This window comes from Coregonus clupeaformis, chromosome 9 (genome assembly GCF_020615455.1).
Source record: "Coregonus clupeaformis isolate EN_2021a chromosome 9, ASM2061545v1, whole genome shotgun sequence".
In the NCBI taxonomy this organism is placed as follows: domain Eukaryota; kingdom Metazoa; phylum Chordata; class Actinopteri; order Salmoniformes; family Salmonidae; genus Coregonus; species Coregonus clupeaformis.
In genome coordinates, this window is record NC_059200.1 from 55,389,898 (window position 1) to 55,415,943 (window position 26,046).

A 26,046-nucleotide genomic window follows, 5' to 3' on the forward strand; every position below is an offset into this window, starting at 1 on the left:
GGTGGACACTGGGTCCACAGTAACCCTGGTGAGGCCAGATATTGTGCCAGGTTGGACTCAGTGTGAGCCTACAACTGTGCAGCTCCGCACAGTCACAGGTGAGCTGGCACCCATGAAAGGGAAGGGAATAATGACTCTGACAGTAGGGGGCAGGACTGTGCGTCATCCTGTGTGGGTGGCGGCTGTGCAGGACCCTTGTATCCTGGGGTTGGACTTTCTTAGGAGCACAGATTGCCAGTTAGACCTAAATAGGGGCACACTGAGCTTCCAGGGAGGGCCGGAGGTCACCATGGCCCCTAATGTCACATTCACTCAACCCAACAAACCCTTTACTCCAACAGTTAAAGCAGCAGAGACTCATGGCTGCCCCCCCTCCCCCACATCTGGGTGTGACTTTTCCCCAGCCCCCCTGTCACATATGGCGTTGCGTTACATTCCCCCAGCTACCTCCACGACACAGTCCTCTGTGAGCCCGGGCCGCGCCCCCCCAGCCCAGCTACCCCAGATGGGAGGGGAGAGGACACTGTCTGCAGTGAGGGAGATATGGGGGAGGAACTGTGTTGGTCTTGACCCCGAGCAGCAGGAACGGTTGAGGCAGTTGCTGTTTGAATTCAGAGACAGCTTTGCGCTGAGTGAGGAAGAGGTGGGTCAGACTCATCTGGTGCAGCATGAGATCGACACAGGTGATGCTCGACCTATCAAGATGCGTCCCCGCCGTATCCCGCTGGCACGCCAGGAGGCGGCAGACAAGGCTGTGTTGGAGATGCAGCGGGCAGACTTCATTGAGCCCTCAGACAGCCCCTGGGCGGCGCCAGTCGTCATGGTTCCGAAGAAGGGGGGCAAGCTGAGGTTCTGTGCGGACTACAGGCGGCTGAATGAGGTAACCAGGAAGGACTCATACCCCATACCACGTATCGATGAGTCGCTGGACCTGGTTAGGGGTCCTCCTGGTTCTCCTCACTAGACCTCCGCAGTGGCTACTGGCAGGTGCCCCCTCTCCCCAGAGGCCAGAGCCAAAACTGCGTTCTCCACTAACAGAGGACACTGGCAGTTCAAGGTCCTGTGCTTTGGCCTGTGCAACGCTCCAGCTACTTTTGAGCGTTTGATGGACAGGGTGCTGGATGGCATCCCCGACAGCAGTGTCTGGTATACCTCGATGACATCCTGGCCCATGGCAGCTCCTTCCAGTCAGCCCTGGGGGCGCTACGGTGTGTGCTGGAGAGGGTGGCTGCCGCAGGTCTGAAGCTCCACCCCGAGAAGTGCCACTTCATGAGGAGAGAGGTGTCCTTCTTGGGCCACCGAGTGGGGAAGGAGGGGATCAGCACCATGGAGGACAAGGTAGCGGCTGTCAGAGACTGGCCCACCCCCACCGACCAACGTCAGCTGAAGAGCTTTCCTGGGCCTGGCCTCGTACTACAGGAGGTTTGTACGGGGCTTCTCAAGCGTTGCTGCTCCACTGAACCGCCTGCTGCCGAAGGACAAGGCTTTCACTTGGACAGTGGAGTGTGAGGAGGCGTTCAACACCCTCAAACGTGCACTGATCGAGGCCCCCGTGCTCGCCCCCCCTGACCTCACATTGCCCTTTATCCTGGACACAGACGCGAGCAATGTGGGCATGGGTGGGGTGCTGGCCCAGGTGGGGCCAGAGGGGGAGAGAGCGGTGGCGTACTTCAGCAAAACATTTGACAAACATGAGCGCCGCTACTGTGTCACCCGGCGGGAGCTCTTGGCTGTTGTGGCTTCCGTCAAACACTTCAAGTACTACCTGGGTGGTCTGCCCTTTACTGTAAGGACTGACCACTCTGCTCTCCAGTGGCTCATGTCTTTCAGAGAGCCAGAGGGGCAGGTGGCACGCTGGTTGGAGGAGCTTCAGCCGTATGACTTCACGGTGGTGCACAGGGCAGGGGCACGCCACTCCAACGCCGACGCCATGTCCCGTCGGCCCTGTACTGCAGACGGCTGCCGCCACTGTGAACGGAGAGAGGGACGGGAGAGAGAGCTGTGTGCAGAGGAGGGGGTCTGTGCCACAGTGTGTCGGGCGAGCGGGCCTGTCTGCTGTGAGCTGCAGACTGTCGACGTGCTGAATGGGGGCAGCAGCAGGGACGGGACACAGACCTACAGCCAGTGCTACAGTGGGTAGAGGCGCAGGTGAGGCCACCATGGGAAGAGGTGACAGCGCTCTCACTCGCGACCAAAGGGTTGTGGTCAAAGTTTGAGCGACTGCGGCTGGCTGATGGCGTGTTACAGCGGGCATGGAAGGAGTCAGCTACGGGGAGGAGAGGTGGCAGGTGGTGGTCCCAAAAGCATTGCGGGAGGCTGTGCTCCAGAGTACTCATGGGGGGGTGGGGACTGGACACTTTGGGGTCACAAAAACACTGCGCCGCCTCCGTCAGGGCTTTTACTGGGGGCAGCACAAGAGGGATGTGGAAGACTTTTGCCGCCACTGTGACAACTGCACAGCGAGAAAGGGCCCCCCAGGCCGCTCTCATGCTCAGCTCCAACAGTTCCCAGTGGGGGCTCCCATGGAGAGGGTGGGAGTGGATGTAGTTGGGCCGTTCCCACCACAGACAGTGGAAACCGCTGGGTGCTCACGGCCATGGACTATTTCACAAAATGGCCCGAGGCCTATGCTCTGCCTGACCAGGAGGCAGAGACCATCGTCGACGCCCTGACAGCGGGGATGTTCAGCAGGTTTGGAGCTGCAGAGTCCATCCACAGCGACCAAGGCAGAAACTTTGAGTCCCGTGTGTTCGCCACCATGTGTGAGAGGCTGGGTATGCACAAGACCCGCACTACTCCTCTCCATCCTCAAAGTGATGGCCTTGTGGAGCGCTTCAACAAAACGCTTGGACAGCAGCTGGCCATCGTCTCTTCCAAACACTAGCGTGACTGGGACAAGCACCTGCCTATGGTCCTCATGGCATGCCGCTCCGCTGTCCAAGACTCCACCTCCTGCACGCCTGCCCTCCTCATGCTGGGGAGAGAGATCCGTACCCCTGCGGAGATGGCGTTTGGTCGGCCCCTGGATAGCCCTCATGTTTCCCCGGGGCCGGAGTATGCCCGGAGACTCCAGGACCGCCTGGAGACAGCCCACACCTTCGCCAGAGAGCAGCTTCTGAATGCAGGTGTGAGGCAGAAGAGGAACTATGACGTGCACACCCGGGGAAGGCACTTTGTGGCTGGGGAGCTGGTCTGGGTCTACAGCCCGCTAAGGAAAAAAGGCAGATGCCCCAAGTTGGACAGTCACTGGGTGGGACCCTGCAGTGTCCTGGAGAGGGTAGGGGAGGTTGTTTACCGGGTGCAGCTTCCTCCCAGGGGGAGAAAGGTGACACTGCACCGGGACAGGTTAGCCCCATATAGAGGGGCCTCTTCTCCCCAAACCCCAGGAACCCCCACAATTCCCCTCTCTGGCAATGACATTCTCCAGGCACCCACCCCCAGGTGCCGCAGACAAAGGCTCCAGACAGCCCACTCCCCCTGTGTCACCGCGTGGTTCCCCAGAGCCACGGACTGTATTACCCGTTCCCGCTTCCTTGTCCCCCATGTCCTTGCCTTCATCCCCTGGTTCCCAGAGGGGCACTCTGCGGCCATCACAGCCACGCAGGCAAAGGAGACCTCCGGGTCGCTTCAGAGACTTTGTTTGTTCCCTCGGGGACGAGGGACTTTGTGGTGGGGGGGCTGTGTAGCGACCCGCACAGACAGCTATGTGTTATGTGTTAGGCTAGTAGATGGTTGTGTTGTACCTACCAGTACCCAGTGTTCGCGGGGTCCGACATGTCAATCAACCTGCTATCTGCCAATCACGGGAATGCCTGGAATGTTCTGATGCCGGGCATCCTGGCGGTTGGCGGAGTGGCGTGGAAGGGGGTTGGGCAGGGGGATGGAGCATTGGAAGTTAAGACCAGGTTTAGCCTTTGTTCTCTCTCTTTTTACGTCTGGGCTTCACAAGAGAAGGTTGCGATTGGCTTGTGGGTTATCTTTCATTTATTTGGCGTGGGCTACGGCCAAACAGTAGCCTGTGTAAAGTTGGTTTAATAAACCGTCCATTCGTAAACTCAATCCTCTGTCTGGACAGTTGTTCTTTTATGATCTAGTCAGGTCATTACAATATTATTCTATCTGAATGCCCATCAGGTAATCCGGCCCAGAGTGTAGCCAATATCAGGGTGACAGCTAAAGCACATATTGCAGTGATTTTTACCGAAAATGTACAACTACTACAGCATTTGCATCTACATTTTAATAATTTTTTTTAACAAAACTGAATGATTCGGAACCCTCTACCATTAACACCGCCAAATATTTTCTGTTGAACAGAAAATTACGGCCTTGGGATGAAGCCAGATACAGTTCCCTCATTGGTTGCTTTGATAAGTCAACGCGATCGAGTGTCGATTGAGGTGTAGGGGCAGAGCTTATGATTGACAGACACCGCTCCTTCTACCTCTGTGACCATGCTCACTTCGTAATGAAAATCTCTTTAATTGAAGAGGCACATCACAACGCTAACGGCGAATAGAAGCCCCATAGCTCGAATGTGAGATGCGCTTTCACATAATCATTGGCATTGCTTGCACCAAGTTTTCATTATACGATGTGTAAATTCTATAGTTGAATTTTGAATGTTCCATAGGTATAACCACAGATAAAACAACAAGCCAGATGTTTCACCGGATGTAAAAATCCGGTTGGCATTTCCACTCACCAAATATGGTGATGAGAGGAAGCCCAGTGGCCGGCAGTGGGAGAAGATGGAGCGAGATGGATTTTGGCCGACATTCTGCAAATTTTCACATCTATGAAACATTTGATCTCAATTCAGTTTTCTGTTCCCAAAACTACAATATGTTCCGAAACAGAGTGGCCTAAGTTTTTTAGACTTTACACTTTTCCAAAGTTTCCAAAAATTGTTATTTAGAAGGAGTGCTAGAGCGAATTGATTTATTGCACATGCGCACTTCACAGACTAGGCGTTCCCTAACGGAAATATACAAATACATGCCGTAGCTCAGTTGGTAGAGCATGGTGCATGCAACGCCAGGGTTGTGGGTTCGTTTCCCATGGGGGGCCAGTATGAAAAATTTATGCACTCACTAACTATAAGTCGCTCTGGATAAGAGCGTCGGCTAAATGACTAAAATGTAAAATGTAGAACACGCCAATAGGATCTCGCTAGTGCGTGCTTGGCTCAGCCCACCTCCTTGCTTGTTCTGCCCACTATGACTCATTTTATCCCATTGGAAATGACAGGCTCTGGTCCATCTTGGGTTATTATAACCATGGAAATGAAACATCAAAACACACTGTTATTTATTTTCCAAAATTGGCTGAAATTATGCGTACTCAAATCATATTTTTTTTGCATTTCAATTGGACTTTTCTCAAAAAAATGCATTGGCAAAGGAATTGCAAACATGATACTGATTTAGCATTTGACCATTTACATTTCCATTTGAGTTTGGGCAGCTAAATGCTTCCATACATACCGGAGGGCCGCACTCAAACATGTGTTATATTTCCTCACTGTCAAAAGATGCAAAAAATGGTCCTCTATCCATACTTGTGTGTGTTTTTAGCTCCCTGACTGTCTAGCTTTCATTTTGGTGATTATTAGCGAGCTGGACCCAGTCAAGAAACTATATGAATGTAGGTCCATTATAAATTCAACAGTTTCAATTTGGTTTTAGTCCTTTTAAAGTGTATGGAGTTTTTCCCCCTCACCATATGTTATGAGTTTCTGGTATTGAGAAGTTCAGGATGCAAGAGAGTATGTTACACAGATGGAGATTGGATTCAGTCATTATTTAATGGTCACAATATTGGATTCAATGACAGGGGGTACGGATATAAGGGTGTGGCACCCTTGCCAGGCCATTCAATTCACGCACCCATCCTAAGATTAGCAACAGTGGCCCCCAATCTATCCTGGCACACTGACCTTCTGTTACTCACTCGTGACACCACTAACACATGGCTTGTCCTTGTTCTCTGTCCACATACAGATTATGATCTCTCCATACATGAATGAATCTTGTATCACAAATCATAACACCATATTTAAAAAAAAAATTGTTTATTTTGATTTGAAGTTTTTACTCGAACCACCTGCGGGCTGGATGTTTGACACCCCTGATTTAGTCCACAGAAAAAAATGAATAAACATCAGGTTCTTTCATTTGACATTTTCACAGTAGGCTATCCTAAATTATTAAGCAATCAAGTTACAGCACATAAATAAAGCTCCATTGTCTTGATGGTAACCTATTCCGTCAATAGGTTCTCTCATACATTACACACTTGTTTCTTTGCCTCTCAAAACCCAATCACAGCCTGATAGGATTTAGTCACTACAAACATATTGCAGTAACATAGAATAATAAAAAAAAAACATAATATAGAAGTCTGTGACACAGACCAGTGACAAAATGTTCCTTACCAACACATTGTTTTATTAGGGTGGGAAAGAAGTAAAAACATGTTACATCATTCAAGGGCTGTTCATAAAAACAATGTGTGATTCATTACTTGTTCAGATGACTGCAGACCAGTGAAAAGTAGCCCCAAATATTATTTTACACAGAAATAATACAGGATCTTACAACTACATAAGCTTGATGTTCAAAGACAAAAATAATAAATAGTTTGAGCCATGGTGGTAGAGAGACCGTTACATTTCAGCTGGTATACTATAGAACGGAAATCAGATGCATTTTGCATCGTGTGACCTAAAAACCATGACCAAATCTCAATTTAAAGTACAGAGGGGGAATCTCAAAAGAACAATCGTTACCTGAAGACATTGGGGGTCTAATTAAAAAAAATACTAAAACATTCTGAAACAAATATGATGAAAGGTTGGAGCCAGGATTCACTGCCTCTGAGCCCAATCTCATCCTCTTTACAAAACCTTGTATCTTCCTTTGCTGGTGGGTTGGTAGGAGTTTTGCTAAAATTAGAGAAAGTAAAAACATTGAGCAATGAGGGAAAAACATTTTAATTTCGCTAAGCAAATTACTTTGTCATTTATTTTGAATACTGGTGTTCATATACAGGATCATTCAATGATTCAGCCAACAAGTAGATGATGTAGATTAGCATGATTCAGAACCCCTAGCATCACTAATTGAATCATCCACATAGACGATTTGAAGTAAAACTCTACTACTTGTATGGTATAGAATAGGTAATGGAGGACAGAACCATAGAAATAGAATGATTCTAATTCTATTGACAGAACTTACTAATCTGATAAGCTCCTCCTTGATGAGCCGTGTGATCTCAGCCTTGGCCTTCGTAACGGCCAGCTCATTTGCACCTGTCAATCAAACGCGTAAAAATATTACAACAAGTGGCAACCATTAAAAAAAAACTCACTATTGCTAACATGCAACACTCAATTCTACCACATTGGTGAACACAGCTGCTTACTCTCAATGGCCAGGTAGATCTTGCGTTCTCCCTCTTTGGGCTCTTTGCCTGGAGGGAAGTATGTTCCTCTGATGGTGATGGCTGCCTCCGAGTACTCTCCGATCCTCTGGAGGGCCTCCTTAGACGTGACCTTCCACCTTGCAGTCTAGTGGAACGCAGCAAACAGACGCATTACACATTCCTGTTTAGTTAAGCCCGTATTAACAAAGCATCTCAGAGTAGGAGTGCTGATCTAGGAGCAGTTTTGCCTTTCAAATCATAATGGATAAGAGAGGGGACCTGATCCTATCTCAGCAATCCTACTCAGATATTGTTTGCAAGGTCTGTACCACCTACCACTTGTGGGATAAACTACTTAAACCAGAATCACTTGATTGTTGCTAGGTCAAACAAATGTTGATCAAATGCAAATAGATCTACCCGCTATAATTCTACCTTAAGCTCTGTCAAGGCCCAGACATAGTAAACAGACCGTTCAATGTTCAACTGAGAGAGAATGAGCATGATAATGCATCGTTCACGTAGCCACGGTGAGTATACCTTCCATTTGGAGATTCAATGAGCAGAGTCTTGCACCTACACCCTAGGGGTGCTTCCCAAATGACACCCTATGGAGTGTACTACTTTTGACCAGGGCCCATAGGGATAAGGGACTGTATAGGGATTAGGGTAAAAGTAATGCACTATTTAGGGAAAAGGGTGCTATTTAGGATTCAGCCCTATATAAAACTGACCTGAGGGAAATCATTGATTTCTAGCTCCTCTTCGTATCTCTTGACGGTCTCGGCCTGCTCGGCCGCCTGCCTCTCCTCCTCCAGCTTCTCCACAGGGATGTAGTTGAGCTTGGCGTTGATCTTCTCAGCCAGCTGCTCGGCGATGGTCTTGGCTGAGACGGAGGGGGCCATGATGGTGCCTCCTCTCAGGATGGCGTTGGTGGCCTGTTGCATCACATCCTGTCCAGAGATAGAGAGCAATGTGTAAAATTAGAATGGAAGAGGAAGGTGAAGACCACCAAAACTCACACAGACCGCCACCCACCTGAGCCTCAGCCCCAAGGTTCTTCTGGGCGTTAATCCTGAGAGCCAGTCTCTTGGCCATCTCCAGTTTCTGGATGTTTCCAGCAGAGGGGGCACCGAGGTTGGCCAGGCCCCCTGCTGCAGCCGCAGCGGCACTGGGCGACCCTACCCCTCCCCCTGGAGCCGACAGATCCTTCACCCTCTTCTTCGAGTTGAACATGTTCTCGATCTGCTCATCAATCTGTAAGGACAGGGTGAGACATTGGGTCAATATAGTACATAGTCTATGAGATTTAGAAACATATTGTTTGACCACAATGGAGGAAATTCAAGACATAATCAAGCCACAGTTGGCATTCTACTCAAGGCTTTAGAAGACTCTTGAAACCAGGTGACCGTGTGGTGACTGTACTCACATCCAGGGCTCCATCCTCATCATCGGAGTCCTGCAGACCCAGAGCAGCCTTCTGCAGCTTCTTCCTCTCATTGGCCAGAGCATGCTCCGTCTCGTCAAACTTGAAGCCCTTCCCTGAGAACCCGCTGCTGCTCTTGATGCTTTTACCCTCCTGGGAAATAACAAGCAGGTATAGATAGGGTGTCACATTCACTTACTGATTTGGCACCATGCTGGTTGGAAGCAAGGGGCGGTAATTCAGCGACAAACAGGTCTAATATTGTTGAATAAGAGTTGAAAAACCAAGGGTTTGAAGAAATAAGCCCACAGAATATGTAAATCTCTGATCTTCAACTCCAAACTCTAAAGATTTTTCAGCTCTAATACAGTTTGCTGGCCACACGTTCTGCATACAAAGACGGTGAGCTTCCAAACCACCACCAGTGAACAGCACTACTTGAGTCTGCCTCTTACCGCTTGCCGTTGGTTTTTGAAGGAGAGCCACAACTGCTCCAGTTCATTGGGCACAGGGGACCCAGAGAGCTCCAGGGCCTTGATGATGTCCCCAGCGTAGCGCGCCTGCTCATCTGTGATGAAGGTATAGGCAAAGCCCTGGGACAAATCAAAACCAGAGTGGTTTTACATTAAGAGTTTCTGGGGAACATCAATAAAATGTTTCAGTGAGAATTAATATTTTCCTAATATGGTTGAAGAGGTCCTTGGAGGACAAAAATGTTAGATTTTTGCACAGTGATATATTACAATTCTGATTCCTGTGAAAAATTTTATTTGGAGTGACTAAAACATCACCCACAATATTTCTTCCCAAGAAAAATACTAAATTTGACAGAAATAACTCATGTCAAACATCCAGGAAGTCTGAAGAGACAGACTGAGTGGGCGGGGAGCTAATAGGCTGAGTGGGCAGGGAGCTCACCTTGACTGATAGTTCTTTGAAAACGCCTATGTCATCAAGTAACATGGACGCAGTGAGCAGTGAGATTTCACATGCAAATTTGCTGATACACAAAGAAACTCAAACAGTGAAATTGCATGCAACATCCTATCCCGTCATACATCACATCATGAATCTCCCGTTTGGCATATCTCTTGATGTAATGACATGACAACTGTGTCTGAGTTTTGGGCAACCCCTTCCCCCGCTTTTTCTCCATATTGGCTGAAGACCTAGCTAGCCAGTAACTAGCTAACACCAAAAATGTATGAAAGTGGAAAGCTTTAAGTATATTTGCCTTAGATGAATAGGGAAAACCTATAATTATATTTGCTGACACACTGCAGTTACATTTTGGCACCAGTAGACTAGCTACCTTTTTTTTTTTTTTTTTTTTTTTTTTGGTCATTTAGCAGACGCTCTTATCCAGAGCGACTTACAGGAGCAATTAGGGTTAAGTGCCTTGCTCAAGGGCACATCGACAGATTTTTCACCTAGTCGGCTCGGGGATTAGAACCAGCGACCTTTGGTTACTGGCACAACGCTCTTACCCACTAAGCTGGCACAACGCTCTTACCCACTAAGCTACCTGCCGCCCTACCTAGCTATGTAAACCAAACCCCCCTGCAATGTTGGTTACAAGGCAGTACTTCATTAAATTAGGTAAGAGAATAAGACGTTAACATTGGTGTATTTAAATTAGATGATTTTGTGATGTTACAAAAAGCACTTAAAAATCCCGTTTCCTGAATCCAATCCGGGCGGCAGGTAGCTTAGTGGTTAAGAGCGTAGTGCCAGTAACCGAAAGGTAGCTGGTTCTAAACCCGAGCCGACTCTGTGAAAATCTGTTGATGTGCCCTTGAGCAAGGCACTTAACCCTAATTGCTCCTGTAAGTCGCTCTGGACAAGAGCGTCTGCTAAATGACTAAAAAATTAAAAATAAATTTAAAAAAAGTGTCTGACATGGGGAGGGGACCAGTAACTTCAGCAATGTAGAAGTAACAGTCATTTTTTATACTTTGGTCATCCTATTTTGATCTGGTTTCTTCCAAATACACTACATGGCTAAAAGTATGTGGACACCTGCTCGTAGAAACATCTCATTCCAAAATCATGGGCATTAATATGGAGTTGGTCCCCCCCTTTGCTGCTAGAACAGCCTCCACTCTTCTGGGAAGGCTTTCCACTAGATGTTGGAACATTGCTGCAAGGACCTGCTTCCATTCAGCCACAAGAGCATTAGTGAGGTTGACACTGATGTTGGGTGATTAGGCCTGGCTCGCAGTCGGCGTTCCAATTCATCCCAAAGGTGTTCGATTGAGTTGAGATGAGGGCTCTGTGCAGGCCAGTCAAGTTCTTCCACACCGATCTCGACAAACCATTTCTGTATGGACCTCGCTTTGTGCATGGGGGCATTGTCATGCTGAAACAGGAAAGGGCCAAACTGTTGCCACAAAGTTGGAAGCACAGAATCATCTAGAATGTCATTGTATTCTGTAGCATTAAGATTTCCCTTCACTGGAACTAAGGGACCTAGCCCGAACCATGAAAAACAGCCCCAGACCATTTTCTCCTCCACCAAACTTTACAGTTGGCACTATACATTGGGGCAGGTAGCATTCTCCTGGCATCTGCCAAACCCAGATTAGTCCGTCGGACTGCCAGATGGTGAAGTGTGATTCATCACTCCAGAGAACGCGCTTCCACTGCTCAAGAGTCCAATGGCGGCGAGCTTTACACCACTCCAGCCGACGCTTGGCATTGCGCATGGTGATATTACAGTGGGGAAAAAAAGTATTTAGTCAGCCACCAATTGTGCAAGTTCTCCCACTTAAAAAGATGAGAGAGGCCTGTCATTTTCATCATAGGTACACGTCAACTATGACAGACAAATTGAGGAAAAAAATTCCAGAAAATCACATTGTAGGATTTTTAATGAATTTATTTGCAAATTATAGTGGAAAATAAGTATTTGGTCACCTACAAACAAGCAAGATTTCTGGCTCTCACAGACCTGTAACTTCTTCTTTAAGAGGCTCCTCTGTCCTCCACTCGTTATCTGTATTAATGGCACCTGTTTGAACTTGTTATCAGTATAAAAAGACACCTGTCCACAACCTCAAACAGTCACACTCCAAACTCCACTATGGCCAAGACCAAAGAGCTGTCAAAGGACACCAGAAACAAAATTGTAGACCTGCACCAGGCTGGGAAGACTGAATCTGTAATAGGTAAGCAGCTTGGTTTGAAGAAATCAACTGTGGGAGCAATTATTAGGAAATGGAAGACATACAATATAATATACAATCTGGGGCTCCACGCAAGATCTCACCCCGTGTGGGTCAAAAATGATCACAAGAACGGTGAGCAAAAATCCCAGAACCACACGGGGGACCTAGTGAATGACCTGCAGAGAGCTGGGACCAAAGTAACAAAGCCTACCATCAGTAACACACTACGCCTCAAATCCTGCAGTGCCAGACGTGTCCCCCTGCTTAAGCCAGTACATGTCCAGGCCCGTCTGAAGTTTGCTAGAGTGCATTTGGATGATCCAGAAGAGGATTGGGAGAATGTCATATGGTCAGATGAAACCAAAATATAACTTTTTGGTAAAAACTCAACTCGTCGTGTTTGGAGGACAAAGAATACTGAGTTGCATCCAAAGAACACCATACCTACTGTGAAGCATGGGGGTGGAAACATCATGCTTTGGGGCTGTTTTTTTGCAAAGGGACCAGGACGACTGATCCGTGTAAAGGAAAGAATGAATGGGGCCATGTATCGTGAGATTTTGAGTGAAAACCTCCTTCCATCAGCAAGGGCATTGAAGATGAAACGTGGCTGGGTCTTTCAGCATGACAATGATCCCAAACACACCGCCCGGGCAACGAAGGAGTGGCTTCGTAAGAAGCATTTCAAGGTCCTGGAGTGGCCTAGCCAGTCTCCAGATCTCAACCCCATAGAAAATCTTTGGAGGGAGTTGAAAGTCCGTGTTGCCCAGCGACAGCCCCAAAACATCACTGCTCTAGAGGAGATCTGCATGGAGGAATGGGCCAAAAATACCAGCAACAGTGTGTGAAAACCTTGTGAAGACTTACAGAAAACGTTTGACCTGTGTCATTGCCAACAAAGGGTATATAACAAAGTATTGAGAAACTTTTGTTATTGACCAAATACTTATTTTTCACCATAATTTGCAAATAAATTCATAAAAATCCTACAATGTGATTTTCTGGAATTTTTTTCCTCATTTTGTCTGTCATAGTTGACGTGTACCTATGATGAAAAGTACAGGCCTCTCTCATCTTTTTAAGTGGGAGAACTTGCACAATTGGTGGCTGACTAAATACTTTTTTTCCCCACTGTATGCTTGTGTGCAGCTGGTTGGCCATGGAAACCCATTTCATGAAGATCCCGACGAACAGTTATTGTGCTGACGTTGCTTCCAGAGGCAGTTTGGAACTCGGTAGTGAGTGTTGCAACCAAGGACAGACCATTTTTACACGCTTCAGCACTCAGCAGTTCTGTTCTGTGAGCTTGTGTGGCTTACCACTTCGCGGCTGAGCCGTTGTTGCTCCTAGACGTTTCCACTTCACAATAACAGCACTTACATTTGACAAGGGCAGCTCTAGCAGGGCAGAAATTTTACGAACTGACTTGTTGGAAAGGTGGCTTCCTATGACAGTGCCACGTTGCAAGGCACTGAGCTCTTCAGTAAGGCCATTCTACTGCCAATGTTTGTCTATGGAGATTGCATGGCTGTGCGCTCGATTTTATACACCTTTCAGCAACTGGTGTGGCTGAAATAGTCTAATCCACTAATTTGAAGGGGTATCCACATACTTTTGCCATGTAGTGTAACATAAAATTTCATGAAAAACATGATTTTGACTGTGCAGGACCTTTAAGGATGTCTCATTACAATACATTTCAGTCAGGAATTCCAGATTTTTGTAACCAACAAAAGTAAAAAAAAATTGATAGACTAGTAGTGTAGCCGTCGGGACTCTACCACTCACTTTGTTCCCGGCTCTCCCTGTGCGTCCGGCCCTGTGAACGTAGTCCTCGTAGTGGTTGGGACAGTTGTAGTTGACGACCAGGATCAGCTGCTTGATGTCCAGCCCCCTGGCTGCCACAGAGGTGGCCACCATCAGCCGACACGCCCCGTTCTTAAAGTCATTGATGACGCTGTCTCTGTCATACTGGTCAATACCTACAGGGAGGGGAAAGAGATAAACAAAAGCTTATTATCAAAGGATAGGATTTAAAACCACTGACATGGCAGAGACAAAATGATGATCCACCATAAACAATTCATAAGATCTAATAAGAAAAATGGTCTAAGATACAAAATGAGCTCAGCCAGGTGACTTTCAAACCGTGGATTGACAGTAGCCGTCCCAAATGGAACCCAATACTCAACATAATGCACTACTATTGACCAGAGGACCATTTGCGACGGAGCCTCAGACTAATGACGCTAGAGGTAGCTCAGTTGGTAGAGCATGGCGCTTGCAACGCCAGGGTTGTGGGTTCGATTACCACGGGGGACCAGTATGAAAAAATGTATGCACTCACTAACTGTAAGTCGCTCTGGATAAGAGCATCTGCTAAATGACTAAAAATAAAAATGTAGAGCACTGCTCATGTGTTTGCATGACATTACCGCCGTGCAGAGACATGCAGGGGTAGGAGGCCTTCATCAGATCTTTTAGCAGCCCGTCAGCGTGCTCCTGTTTGTCCACAAAGATGATGACTGAACCCTTCTCCTGGTAATGACCCAGTATCTCCAGCAGCTTCAGGAACTTCTGGTCCTCCTCGATTACCAGCTAGATGGGGAGATGTGGCCAACAACAGTCATTTAGCAACTAAGCAATTATGCTACCATTTAGTCTTACTGTTCTTATGTTTTCTGTCTGAATTACTATGTGTATGAGCCACACATGGGACACATTTACACTCCCAACAAGAATAGACAATAAAGTTGAGCAATATTCTCTATATAGTGCATTACTTTTGACCAGAGCCATATGGTCCCCCGGTCAAAAGTGGTGCCGGTCAAAAGTGGTGCACTATATAGGGTGCCATTTGGGACGCACCCGGAGTATGTAAAGGCAAGTCTTACCACATGCTGCTCCACGTCAGAGCACACCACACTCCTGCCTCCCACCTGCACCTCGATGGGTTTGGACAGGATCCTCCTGGCCAGGGCCTCCATGGCCCGCGGGAACGTGGCTGAGAACATCACTGTCTGCCGGTCCGGACGCACGTTGTCCATGATACGCATCACCTGTGGGTGAGAACCATTACAGGAGATAAGAGGAATGTTTTATACCCATTTATTGTTATTGGTGCCAGGGCCAGGTGAACGTAGGTGCTATAAGATTAATTGATGCAAATCTATTTTTGCGTTATAAGATCCTTAAACACCTCCTTAGATCAATTCTTTACAAAGTAATGATACTGTGCTTTGATTGGTCTACTGTTTAAAAATAATAATAATAATAATCTGGAGGAGCCCCTACCTGTGGCTCAAAGCCCATGTCGAACATTCTATCTGCCTCGTCCACCACCACGTACGTGACTCTGCGCAGGTTTGTGACTCGACCTACACACACAAGGAAAGCATAGTGACAAAGGAAAACAAGTTAATCTCTGGAAAGAACGCTCACCCAAAGCGTTCACACAAACATAGCTACTGGTGTAAATACACACACAAACCCATTAACAATAGGGCAGGGAATTGCTAGGGACCTCACGATACAATATTACGATACTTAGGTGCTGATACGATGTATTGCGATTCTACAGTTGTGGTCAAAAGTTTTGAGAATGACACAAATATTAATTTTCACAAAGTCTGCTGCCTCAGTTTTTATGATGGCAATTTGAATATACTCCAGAATGTTATGAAGAGTGATCAGATGAATTGCAAAGCCCATCTTTGCCATGAAAATGAACTTAATCCCCAAAAAACATTTCCACTGCATTTCAGCCCTGTCACAAAAGGACCAGCTGACATCATGTCAGTGATTCTCTCGTTAACACAGGTGAGAGTGTTGACGAGGACAAGGCTGGAGATCACTCTGTCATGCTGATTGACTTAGAATAACAGACTGGAAGCTTTAAAAGGAGGGTGGTGCTTGAAATCATTGTTCTTCCTCTGTTAAGTGCCGTCATCATTGCTTTGCACAAAAAGGGCTTCACATGCAAGGATATTGCTGCTAGTAAGATTGCACCTAAATCAACCATTTATCGGATCATCAAGAACTTCAAGGAAAGAGAGTCAATTGTTGTGAAGAAGGCTTCAGGGCGCCCAAGAAAGTCCAGCAAGTGCCAGGATCGTCTCCTAAAGTTGATTCAGCTGTGGGATCGGGGCACCACCAATGCAGAGCTTGCTCAGGTATGGCAGCAGGCAGGTGTGAGTGCATCTGCACGCACAGTGAGGCAAATACTTTTGGAGGATGGCCTGGTGTCAAGAATGGCAGCGAGGAAGCCACTTCTCTCCATGAAAAACATCAGGGACAGACTGATATTCTGCAAAGGTACAGGGATTGGGCTGCTGAGGACTGGGTTAAAGTCATTTTCTCTGATGAATCCCCTTTCCGATTGTTTCGGGCATCCGGAAAAAAGCTTGTCCGAAGACAAGGTGAGCGCTACCATAAGTCCTGTGTCATGCCAACAGTAAAGCATCCTGAGACCATTCATGTGTAGTTATTTTCCACCATAATTTGCAAATAAATTCATTAAAAATCCTACAATGTGATTTTCTGGAGAAAAAAATTCTCAATTTGTCTGTCATAGTTGACGTGTACCTATGATGAAAAGTACAGGCCTCTCTCATCTTTTTAAGTGGGAGAACTTGCACAATTGGTGGCTGACTAAATACTTTTTTTCCCCACTGTACATGACTGAGCTTTCTGACTTTTACATGGCTAACAAGCAAACTTGACTTTGATAAAGGTTGGGTGAAAACTTGACTTACGCCTCTGAATGTGAGGACCACGAGGCAGTATCGTCTCTCCACCTACCAGTAGCTGACATTATTCTTCAGGGAACACTTCAAATAGCTTGAGGATATGACTCCCAACCCAAGGTGGTCAAATAATGTTGAGAGTTTAGTAAAGTGGTACTGACTTGACTCTCATACAGAAACATTCCATGCAAGGCAGGACAATTACAGCTCACCTTCTGTCAGTACCTGGAGTGCTTGTTTTTTCAGGGTCAGTAGTGACATTTCTACGCCAAAAGTATTAGAACACTGGGCATTGCAGACACTGCAGGTTTAATACATATCAGAAATCACTATCCTTATATGTGCCTGGCTACAATAACACAAAGAAAGCTACAGGACAAGGCGTGTGTCCCTTACCGCTGTTGGCGCCTAACATGTCAATCATTCGGCCTGGTGTGCACACAATGATCTCTGCTCCCCTCTTCAGCTCAGCAATCTGCCCCACAAGGAAGAAACCAAGAAAGTAAGATAACTATATTCAACCAACAAGGTACAATCCTGTTTGCCTTTCCCTAACTGATTATTCAAACATACAACTCCAGTATCTTCAAATTCAATGTACAATAGTTCATTGTATTCATAGTAATGTTCATGGTTAAACTTAATTACAACCATGGAACACTACTGTTATTCCATTGAGGTGCTCATGTGTGTAAAATCTGACCATACAGAGTTCGAGGAGGTTCTACCTGTTCACTAATCCCTGTGCCTCCATACACACACACAACCCTCAGGTTCAGGGGCTTGGAGAACTTCTTGCACTCCTTGGTGATCTGCAGAGCCAGCTCTCTAGTTGGAGTCATGATCACAGCTGCACGCGGAAGAGAATGGAAAATAGAACTCAGACATATTCTCATCCTTTATTTGCACTTACAAAATCCAGGACCTTCACTGAACAGTTAAGCTTTCATACTGTCTGATAGATATGACCATTCTGCTCAGCAAATTTTTATTGAGATTTACACACAAAAAATTGAGATTCAGATTCATTGAGGTGTAACTGATATGTGGTTATACCACAGAAGACGTCATAGTAAAGGGGCCCTTACCGATGGGTCCCTCAGCCTCCTCCAGGGGCCTCTGGTCCATGATGTGGCGGTACATGGGAAGGAGGAAGGCGATGGTCTTTCCACTGCCGGTCTTAGCGATGCCGATGAGGTCTCTCCCAGACATGATGGCTGGGATGGCCTGGGCCTGGATGGGTGTGGGTTTCTCATAGCTGTGTCTGGATGTGAAGACAACATCATTTAGCTCACCTATCTAGAAGTGTATGGATAATATATGACAAATTAATCAACTGCAGATTGCAAAACAAATGTATGTTATGGTCATATTGGTTTGGAACAATATGCAAGTAAATTATATCTGCTACAATGTGAAACATTGTCTGTGACACACCTCTTTAATGCACTTAGGATCTTCATCGACGTGCCACACTGCACCCATGACTTGATGGGCTTGGGACAGCCCTTTCCTTTGACTGCGATTCCCTCCAGGTCCAGCCTGTGGACATTCACCTCTGTATGCATTCACCAATAGGGAACCAAAGGATAGGGGGTTAGATGGTCAGCTATGACTTAAAGACAATGTGCCATCTTGTATCTTAACATTTACATTTGACGCTTTACTCATTTAGCAGACGCTCCAGCTATGCATTTGGTTTGCTAACTAAGTGGCTAGACGTCAAGATCAAGCTTCTTGGTTACAGCAGAGACATTCAATCCCCTCCTGGATCAAGATCCCTGTTGCCTAAATTGTCAAACAAACTAAATATATATGTTTCTTGTTATAGTGCCTCGTATGCACATTTGGTAATACCGTATACCATGGTATGGTACAGAAACGGTATGAAAATCTGGATACCGCCCAACTCTAAGTCAGTGCACTCAACTTTAGTTTAGTGGGAAAAAACACCACATATCACAGTCATTGCAAATACAGTGAGGGAAAAAAAGTATTTGATCCCCTGCTGATTTTGTACGTTTGCCCACTGACAAAGAAATGATCAGTCTATAATTTTAATGGTAGGTTTATTTGAACAGTGAGAGACAGAATAACAACAAAAAAATCCAGAAAAACACATGTCAAAAATGTTATAAATTTATTTGCATTTTACTGAGGGAAATTAGTATTTGACCCCCTCTCAATCACAATGATTTCTGGCTCCCAGGTGTCTTTTATACAGGTAACGAGCTGAGATTAGGAGCACACTCTTAAAGGGAGTGATCCTAATCTCAGTTTGTTACCTGTATAAAAGACACCTGTCCACAGAAGCAATCAATCAATCAGATTCCAAACTCTCCACCATGGCCAAGACCAAAGAGCTCTCCAATGATGTCAGGGACAAGATTGTAGACCTACACAAGGCTGGAATGGGCTACAAGACCATCGCCAAGCAGCTTGGTGAGCAGGTGACAACAGTTGGTGCGATTATTCGCAAATGGAAGAAACACAAAAGAACTGTCAATCTCCCTCGGCCTGGGGCTCCATGCAAGATCTCACCTCGTGGAGTTGCAATGATCATGAGAACGGTGAGGAATCAGCCCAGAACTACACGGGAGGATCTTGTCAATGATCTCAAGGCAGCTGGGACCATAGTCACCAAGAAAACAATTGGTAAAACACTACGCCGTGAAGGACTGAAATCATGCAGCGCCCGCAAGGTCCCCCTGCTCAAGAAAGCACATATACAGGGCCATCTGAAGTTTGCCAATGAACATCTGAATGATTCAGAGGAGAACTGGGTGAAAGTGTTGTGGTCAGATGAGACCAAAATCGAGCTCTTTGGCATCAACTCAACTCGCTGTGTTTGGAGAAGGAGGAATGCTGCCTATGACCCCAAGAACACCATCCCCACCGTCAAACATGGAGGTGGAAACATTATGCTTTGGGGGTTTTTCTGCTAAGGGGACAGGACAACTTCACCGCATCAAAGGGACGATGGACGGGGCCATGTACCGTCAAATCTTGGGTGAGAACCTCCTTCCCTCAGCCAGGGCATTGAAAATGGGTCGTGGTTGGGTATTCCAGCATGACAATGACCCAAAACACACGGCCAAGGAAACAAAGGAGTGGCTCAAGAAGAAGCACATTAAGGTCCTGGAGTGGCCTAGCCAGTCTCCAGACCTTAATCCCATAGAAAATCTGTGGAGGGAGCGGAAGGTTCGGGTTGCCAAACGTCAGCCTCGAAACCTTAATGACTTGGAGAAGATCTGCAAAGAGGAGTGGGACAAAATCCCTCCTGAGATGTGTGCAAACCTGGTGGCCAACTACAAGAAACGTCTGACCTCTGTGATTGCCAACAAGAGTTTTGCCACCAAGTACTAAGTCATGTTTTGCAGAGGGGTCAAATACTTATTTCCCTCATTAAAATGCAAATCAATTTATAACATTTTTTACATGCATTTTTTCTGGATCTTTTTGTTGTTATTCTGTCTCTCACTGTTCAAATAAACCTACCATTAAAATTATAGACTGATAATTTCTTTGTCAGTGGGCAAACGTACAAAATCAGCAGGGGATCAAATACTTTTTCCCCCTCACTGTAGATCCTTCTTCAAAAAAAGAAGAAAAAAGAAGTGCAAGAAATTATTATTCAAAAAAATGTTTTACATGTACACACCCTCAGGAGACATCTTGGCCAGCTCTGGCACCTCTACGTAGAAGTCCTTGCGGTACGGTTCGTACTCAATCTTCTGGTGGTCCACTGGCTCCAGCACCTTCCTCTGCTTGGTCTGGTAGCCAGTCAGAGCTGTTGCCAGATCTACCTCCTCTTCCTCGGACGAGTACTGGGAAGACAGTGACACAACAACATGTAAAAACCTGTTCTCTTCAGTGAGAGAAATCTGAGAGAACTTTGAGACTTCTGGAAGAGAGTTTCCAGAGAGATGGTCCGTGTCCAAAATGGCACCCTATTCCCTACATAGTGCAATACTTTTGACCCTACGGGCACTGGTCAAAAGTAGTGCCCTATATAGGGAATAGGTTGCCATTTGGAATTCAGACATAGCAGTTCTTATGTAACATTTACACAATGATAGCATGACAGGACAAAAATGCTTACTTCCATTGCATCCTGGTCATTCTCCATCAGCTCACCCTTCTTTTTGTGTGCATTCGGTCCCCTCTTTGTTTTGCAAACGCTGACAACTTTGGATACATTTACTCCTCCCTTCTGTTTGTGTGGAGGCCAAAAAAGATTACACAAAAAAAGACAGAAGCAGCAAATATTGACAGTAATATTTCAAATGAGCTAGGTATATGTGGAGGAAACTGATTGGGGAGCAGCCTTGGTCCAACTAACCTTGTCGTTCCCTTTAGACTGGGGGCCCATGTTGAACTTCTTGACTTCCTCCTTGACCTCCTCCATGTAGGCGTCCAAGGTATCCAGCTCATCCTCTGCCTCCTGCTCCATGGGAGTCACTTCCTCCTCTTCTTCTTCCTCCTCCTCCTCCTCCTTTATATCCTTCTCCTCCAACCCCTTACCCTCCTCTCCTTCTTCAGGCTCATCAACAGGAGCTGGGCCTTCCTCGTCATCATCTGAAACAAAGAAGAGAAGTCAGGTGAGGCCCTGTGTTGGCAGGTATCTAAATCAGTCTTTCGATGTGGATACTAATGCATTTAGGTACATATGAACCCACAACACAGCCATGAAAATTCTGAGCTTGTTCCTCACCATCATCATCCTCCAGACTCCACTTCTTTCCCTGCTTCATCTCCTCTATCTCTCTCTTGATCTCCTCAATGTTCCCAAGGGCCTTCTTCCTTTGGTCCTCCCTCCACTTCTCCACTCGCTCCTTCCTCTTCCTCATCTCCTCCTCCAGCTTGTTCTGGTCAAAGTCTTGCTGTGGGGACAACATAAACATGCACAAATATTCCACAGTCTCAGTGTTTCCAAATTGCTGAAGAGAATCTCCACTGGAGCAGGACTCACATCCTCAACCTTATCCTCCTCTTGCTCTTCTTTTACTTTCTTCTCTGCAGAGGCTTCAGGGTTGTCTTTTTCCTTGCTTTTGGACCTATTGGCAAACCCAAACAGACAGAAGAGAGAGAACGTTATGGTATATGGTGGAAGTAAGATATATATATTTTTTAATATACAGTACCAGTCAAGTTTGGGCACACCTACTCATTCAAGGATTTTTCTTTATTTTTTCTATTTTCTACATTGTAGAATAATAGTGAAGATATCAAAACTATTGAATAACACATATGGAATCATGTAGTAACCACAAAAGTGTTAAATACATCAGAATATATTTTATATTTGAGATTCTTCAAAGTAGCCACCCTTTGCCTTGATGACAGCTTTGCACACTCTCTGCATTCTCTCAACCAGCTTCATGAGGAATGCTTTTCCAACAGTCTTGAAGGAGTTCAAACATATGCTGAGCACGTGTTGGCTGCTTTTCCTTCACTCTGCGGTCAGACTCATCCCAAACCATCTCAATTGGGTTGAGGTCGGGGGACTGTGGAGGCCAGGTCATCGGATGCAGCACTCCATCACTCTCCTTCTTGGTCAAATAGCCCTTACACAGCCTGGAGGTGTGTTGGGTCATTGTCCTGTTGAAAAACAAACGATAGTCCCACTAAGCCCAAATCAGATGGGATGGCGTATCGCTGCAGAATGATGTGGTAGCCATGCTGGTTAAGTGTGCCTTGAATTCTAAATAAAATCACAGACAGTGTCACCAGCAAAGCACCCCCACACCATCACACCTCTTCCTCCATGCTTCACGGTGGGAACCACACATGCAGAGATCATCCGTTCACCTACTCTGCTTCTCACAAAGACACGGCGGTTGGATCCAAAAATCTCATATTTGGATTCATCAGACCAAAGGACAGATTTCCACCGGTCTAATGTCCATTGCTCGTGTTTCTTGAACCAAGCAAGTCTCTTCTTCGTATTGGTGTCCTTTAGTAGTGGTTTCTTTGCAGCAATTCGACCATGAATGCCTGATTCACACAGTCTCCTCTGAACAGTTGATGGTGAGATGTGTCTGTTACTTGAACTCTGTGAAGCATTTATTTGGGCTGCAATTTCTGAGGCTGGTAACTCTAATGAACTTATCCTCCGCAGCAGAGGTAACTCTGGGTCTTCCTTTCCTGTGGTGGTCCTCATGAGAACCAGCTACAGGTCCTCTGTAGCTCAGCTGGTAGAGCACGGCGCTCGTAATGCCAGGGTAGTGGGTTCGATCCCCGGGACCACCCATACACAAAAATGTATGCACGCATGACTGTAAGTCGCTTTGGATAAAAGCGTCTGCTAAATGGCATATTATTATTATATTATTATCATAGTTCTTGACATTTTCTGGATTGACTGACCTTCATGTCTTAAAGTAATGATGGACTGACTATCGTTTCTCTTTGCTTATTTGAGCTGTTCTTGCCATAATATGGACTTGGTCTTTTACCAAATAGGGCTATCTTCGGTATACCACCCCTACTTTGTCACAACACAACTGATTGGCTCAAACGCATTAAGGCACACCGGTTAATTGAAATGCATTCCAGGTGACTACCTCATGAAGCTGGTTGAGAGAATGGCAAGAGTTTGAAAAGCTGTCATCAAGGCAAAAGGTGGCTACTTTGAAGAATGTCAAATATAAAATATATTTTGATTTGTTTAACACTTCTTTGGTTACTACATAATTCCATATGTGTTATTTCATAGTTTTGATGTCTTCACTATTATTCTACAATGTAGAAAATAGTAAAAATAAAGAAAAACCCTGGAATTAGTAGGTGTGTCCAAACGTTTGACTGGTACTGTATATCCTTAAGACATCCTCACAGGGTCTTTGATGCGTAATAACCTGCTGGTATAAACTCACTTCTCATCAGTTTTCCTGCTTTTGCTAGGGCTGGCGGATCGTGATCTGCGTCCTCGGCTCCTAGACCTTCTGCTCCTGTCACGGCTTCTGGACCGCCTCTTCTCCCGACTCCTAGAGCGTCTAGACCACATCAGACAAATTCAATAACAAGATCAGACCAGGTATTTATTTCACATTCCAAGACACACATACTAAGATGAACTTGACCACTCTCTTGGTCTCAGTCTCTCTTGCTTTCACACACACAGCTTACCTGGGGCGCTTCCTGTCTCTGGACCGTGATCGGCGGCGGTCACGGCTGCGAGACCTCTCTTCCCGCCTGTTGCGGTCCCTGTCTCGGTTTCGTGAGGCAGCCCCATCATCCTTCTTGGAGCGTTTGTCCGGGGAACGGCTCTTTGATCGACTACCAGACCTACCCCTTGAAGCCGACCGTTTCCTGTAATGCCTGACAAACATTGTCATATATTAACGTAGCTACTTCATAGCCAAGTTTCTCAACTCCACAATGTACATCAAATCAATGGAGTTGAGTGGAAATGAGTGTGGGTGGACTGAACCTCTGACTACACCACAGAGTTTCTTAACCCAGAGGCGCAACATCGCAAGACTTCTGGGAATGCTTGCAAAACAGACCAGGCCGGGGATTGAGAAGTCAATGAGTGAAGTGAAATTCTTCATTAGTTGTTCATTTTCTGTGCAGTTCGGCGCGAGACGACCGTTTCTACACATAAGCTTAGCTAGCCAACGTCGCCTACAAGTGTGATCGGGGATTTCTATTGGGGAAGCAGTTTTTGCAAATACAGCTCAATATGGAGATAGGCTAAACCCGCTTCTCCAATAGAAATCCCTGATCACACTTGTAGACGATGTCATGGCGATGTTGAGATAGCTAAACTCATGCGTAGAAACATGTAACCGGGTCCAACGGTCGACAAGCGCCGAACTGAGGATGTGCAGTCCGTCAAATAAATCAAAGGCACTCCTTCGATATAAAGTAGTTTTTGACACGTGTCAAAACGTGTCAGTTTGTCACTCAAGAGATTTGAGTAATAACATGTTCAACTACTTATGAATCTAGGTTGTGCTTTTAGATTTCCTTGCATCGACTGACAGCGAGTCGGACGTACACTCCGCCCACAGTCGTCGAAACCCACCAGTGGAGGCTGCTGAGTGGAGCCGGCTCATAATAATGGCTGGAACGATTGAATGATACCATGTGTTTGATACCATTCCATCGATTCTGCTCCAGCCATTTCCACGAGCCCGTCCTCCCCACGGTGCCACCAACCTCCTGAACTCCACCGAGATATAACGTTACAATCGTGGAGTTGAGAACCCTAAACACTTCATAAACTTTACTAAAACAACTGACATATGAACTGTGACGTCGACGTTTTGTGCTAGCGAGTACATACAACAGTACTGCACATGGACAATTTGTTTGACAGAATTGTGTCGTTTGCGAATGCTTTATAAAGTATTTCATTTGGCTAGCAAACTATATATCTAGCTATCACACAATGGTCAGTAAACGTTACAGTTATAGCTAACTTACTGTTGTTGGTTAGCTAGCGCGTTAGATCAACGTTGCATACTTGCTAGCTACGATTTTTAACCCTCCAAAACAGTCTAAAAGGATACAGTACAAGATACCTTTTAACTCCCCACATACCTTGACTCGCGTCCCATATTTACTTTGAGTCAATACAAAGATTAAATATCTATGTTTTATAGTTAAACTTTTTGCATTTGTTTTCATGCGTGATCACGTTAGTGTTTCCTGTAACGTAATAAAAAAGCGACCGTTCTTAGATTACGTAGCGACATTGGTGTGTACACCTCTAGTGGTGGGAAGTAGCTATGAAAATAAAATTCCCCTTGTCATATTATAATAATACTTTTTATTTTTTATTTTATTTCACCTTTATTTAACCAGGTAAACCAGTTGAGAACAAGTTTTCATATACAACTGCGACCTGGCCAAGATAAAGCAAAGCAGTGCGATAAAAACAACAACACAGAGTTACATATGGGGTAAAACAAAACAAAGTCAAAAATACAACAGAAATAAATATATATACAGTATGTGCAAATGTAGCAAGTTATGGAGGTAAGGCAATAAATAGGCTATAGTGCAAAATAATTACAATTAGTATTAACACTGGAATGATAGATGTGCAAGAGATGATGTGCAAATAGAGATACTGGGGTACAAATGAGCAAAATAAATAACAATATAGGGATGAGGTAGTTGGGTGGGCTAATTTCAGATGGGCTGTGTACAGGTGCAGTGATCGGTAAGGTGCTCTGACAACTGATGCTTAAAGTTAGTGAGGGAGATAAGTGTCTCCAGCTTCAGAGATTTTTGCAATTTGTTCCAGTCATTGGCAGCAGAGAAC

The 26,046-nt window shown here is 45.8% G+C and overlaps 1 protein-coding gene across 2 annotated transcripts; it reads right to left on the reverse strand.

Annotated features, from left to right (window-relative positions):
• Positions 1-6,426: 6,426 nt before the first annotated feature.
• Positions 6,427-25,438, reverse strand: LOC121574111 (probable ATP-dependent RNA helicase DDX46). 2 transcript variants are annotated; one of them, XM_041886714.2, is made up of 23 exons: positions 25,320-25,438; positions 23,901-24,092; positions 23,648-23,767; positions 21,742-21,826; positions 21,484-21,652; positions 21,112-21,347; positions 20,872-20,982; positions 20,431-20,596; positions 18,207-18,327; positions 17,858-18,033; positions 17,498-17,619; positions 17,166-17,244; positions 15,319-15,401; positions 14,919-15,083; positions 14,460-14,622; positions 13,813-14,006; positions 9,313-9,450; positions 8,861-9,010; positions 8,467-8,685; positions 8,163-8,381; positions 7,429-7,573; positions 7,242-7,315; positions 6,427-6,946 (listed from the first exon to the last, which is right to left on the reverse strand). In XM_041886714.2, exons 1-23 carry the CDS (start codon positions 25,334-25,336, stop codon positions 6,899-6,901), a joined length of 3,192 nt encoding a protein of 1,063 aa, XP_041742648.1. In that variant the 5' UTR covers positions 25,337-25,438; the 3' UTR covers positions 6,427-6,898. The 2 variants fall into 2 exon arrangements, with proteins under 2 accessions (XP_041742648.1, XP_041742649.1); XM_041886715.2 differs by having other exon boundaries at positions 25,301-25,332.
• Positions 25,439-26,046: the final 608 nt, after the last annotated feature.

What these genes read in the sequence shown, in the direction of transcription:
- LOC121574111 (XM_041886714.2), bottom strand. An exon ending in CATGTTAGGCGCCAACAGCG is followed by an intron (nt 15,402 to 17,165) that starts GTAAGGGACACA and finishes TTGTGTGTGTAG; the next exon opens with GTCGAGTCACAAACCTGCGC. An exon ending in CTGACGTGGAGCAGCATGTG is followed by an intron (nt 14,623 to 14,918) that starts GTAAGACTTGCC and finishes CTCCCCATCTAG; the next exon opens with CTGGTAATCGAGGAGGACCA.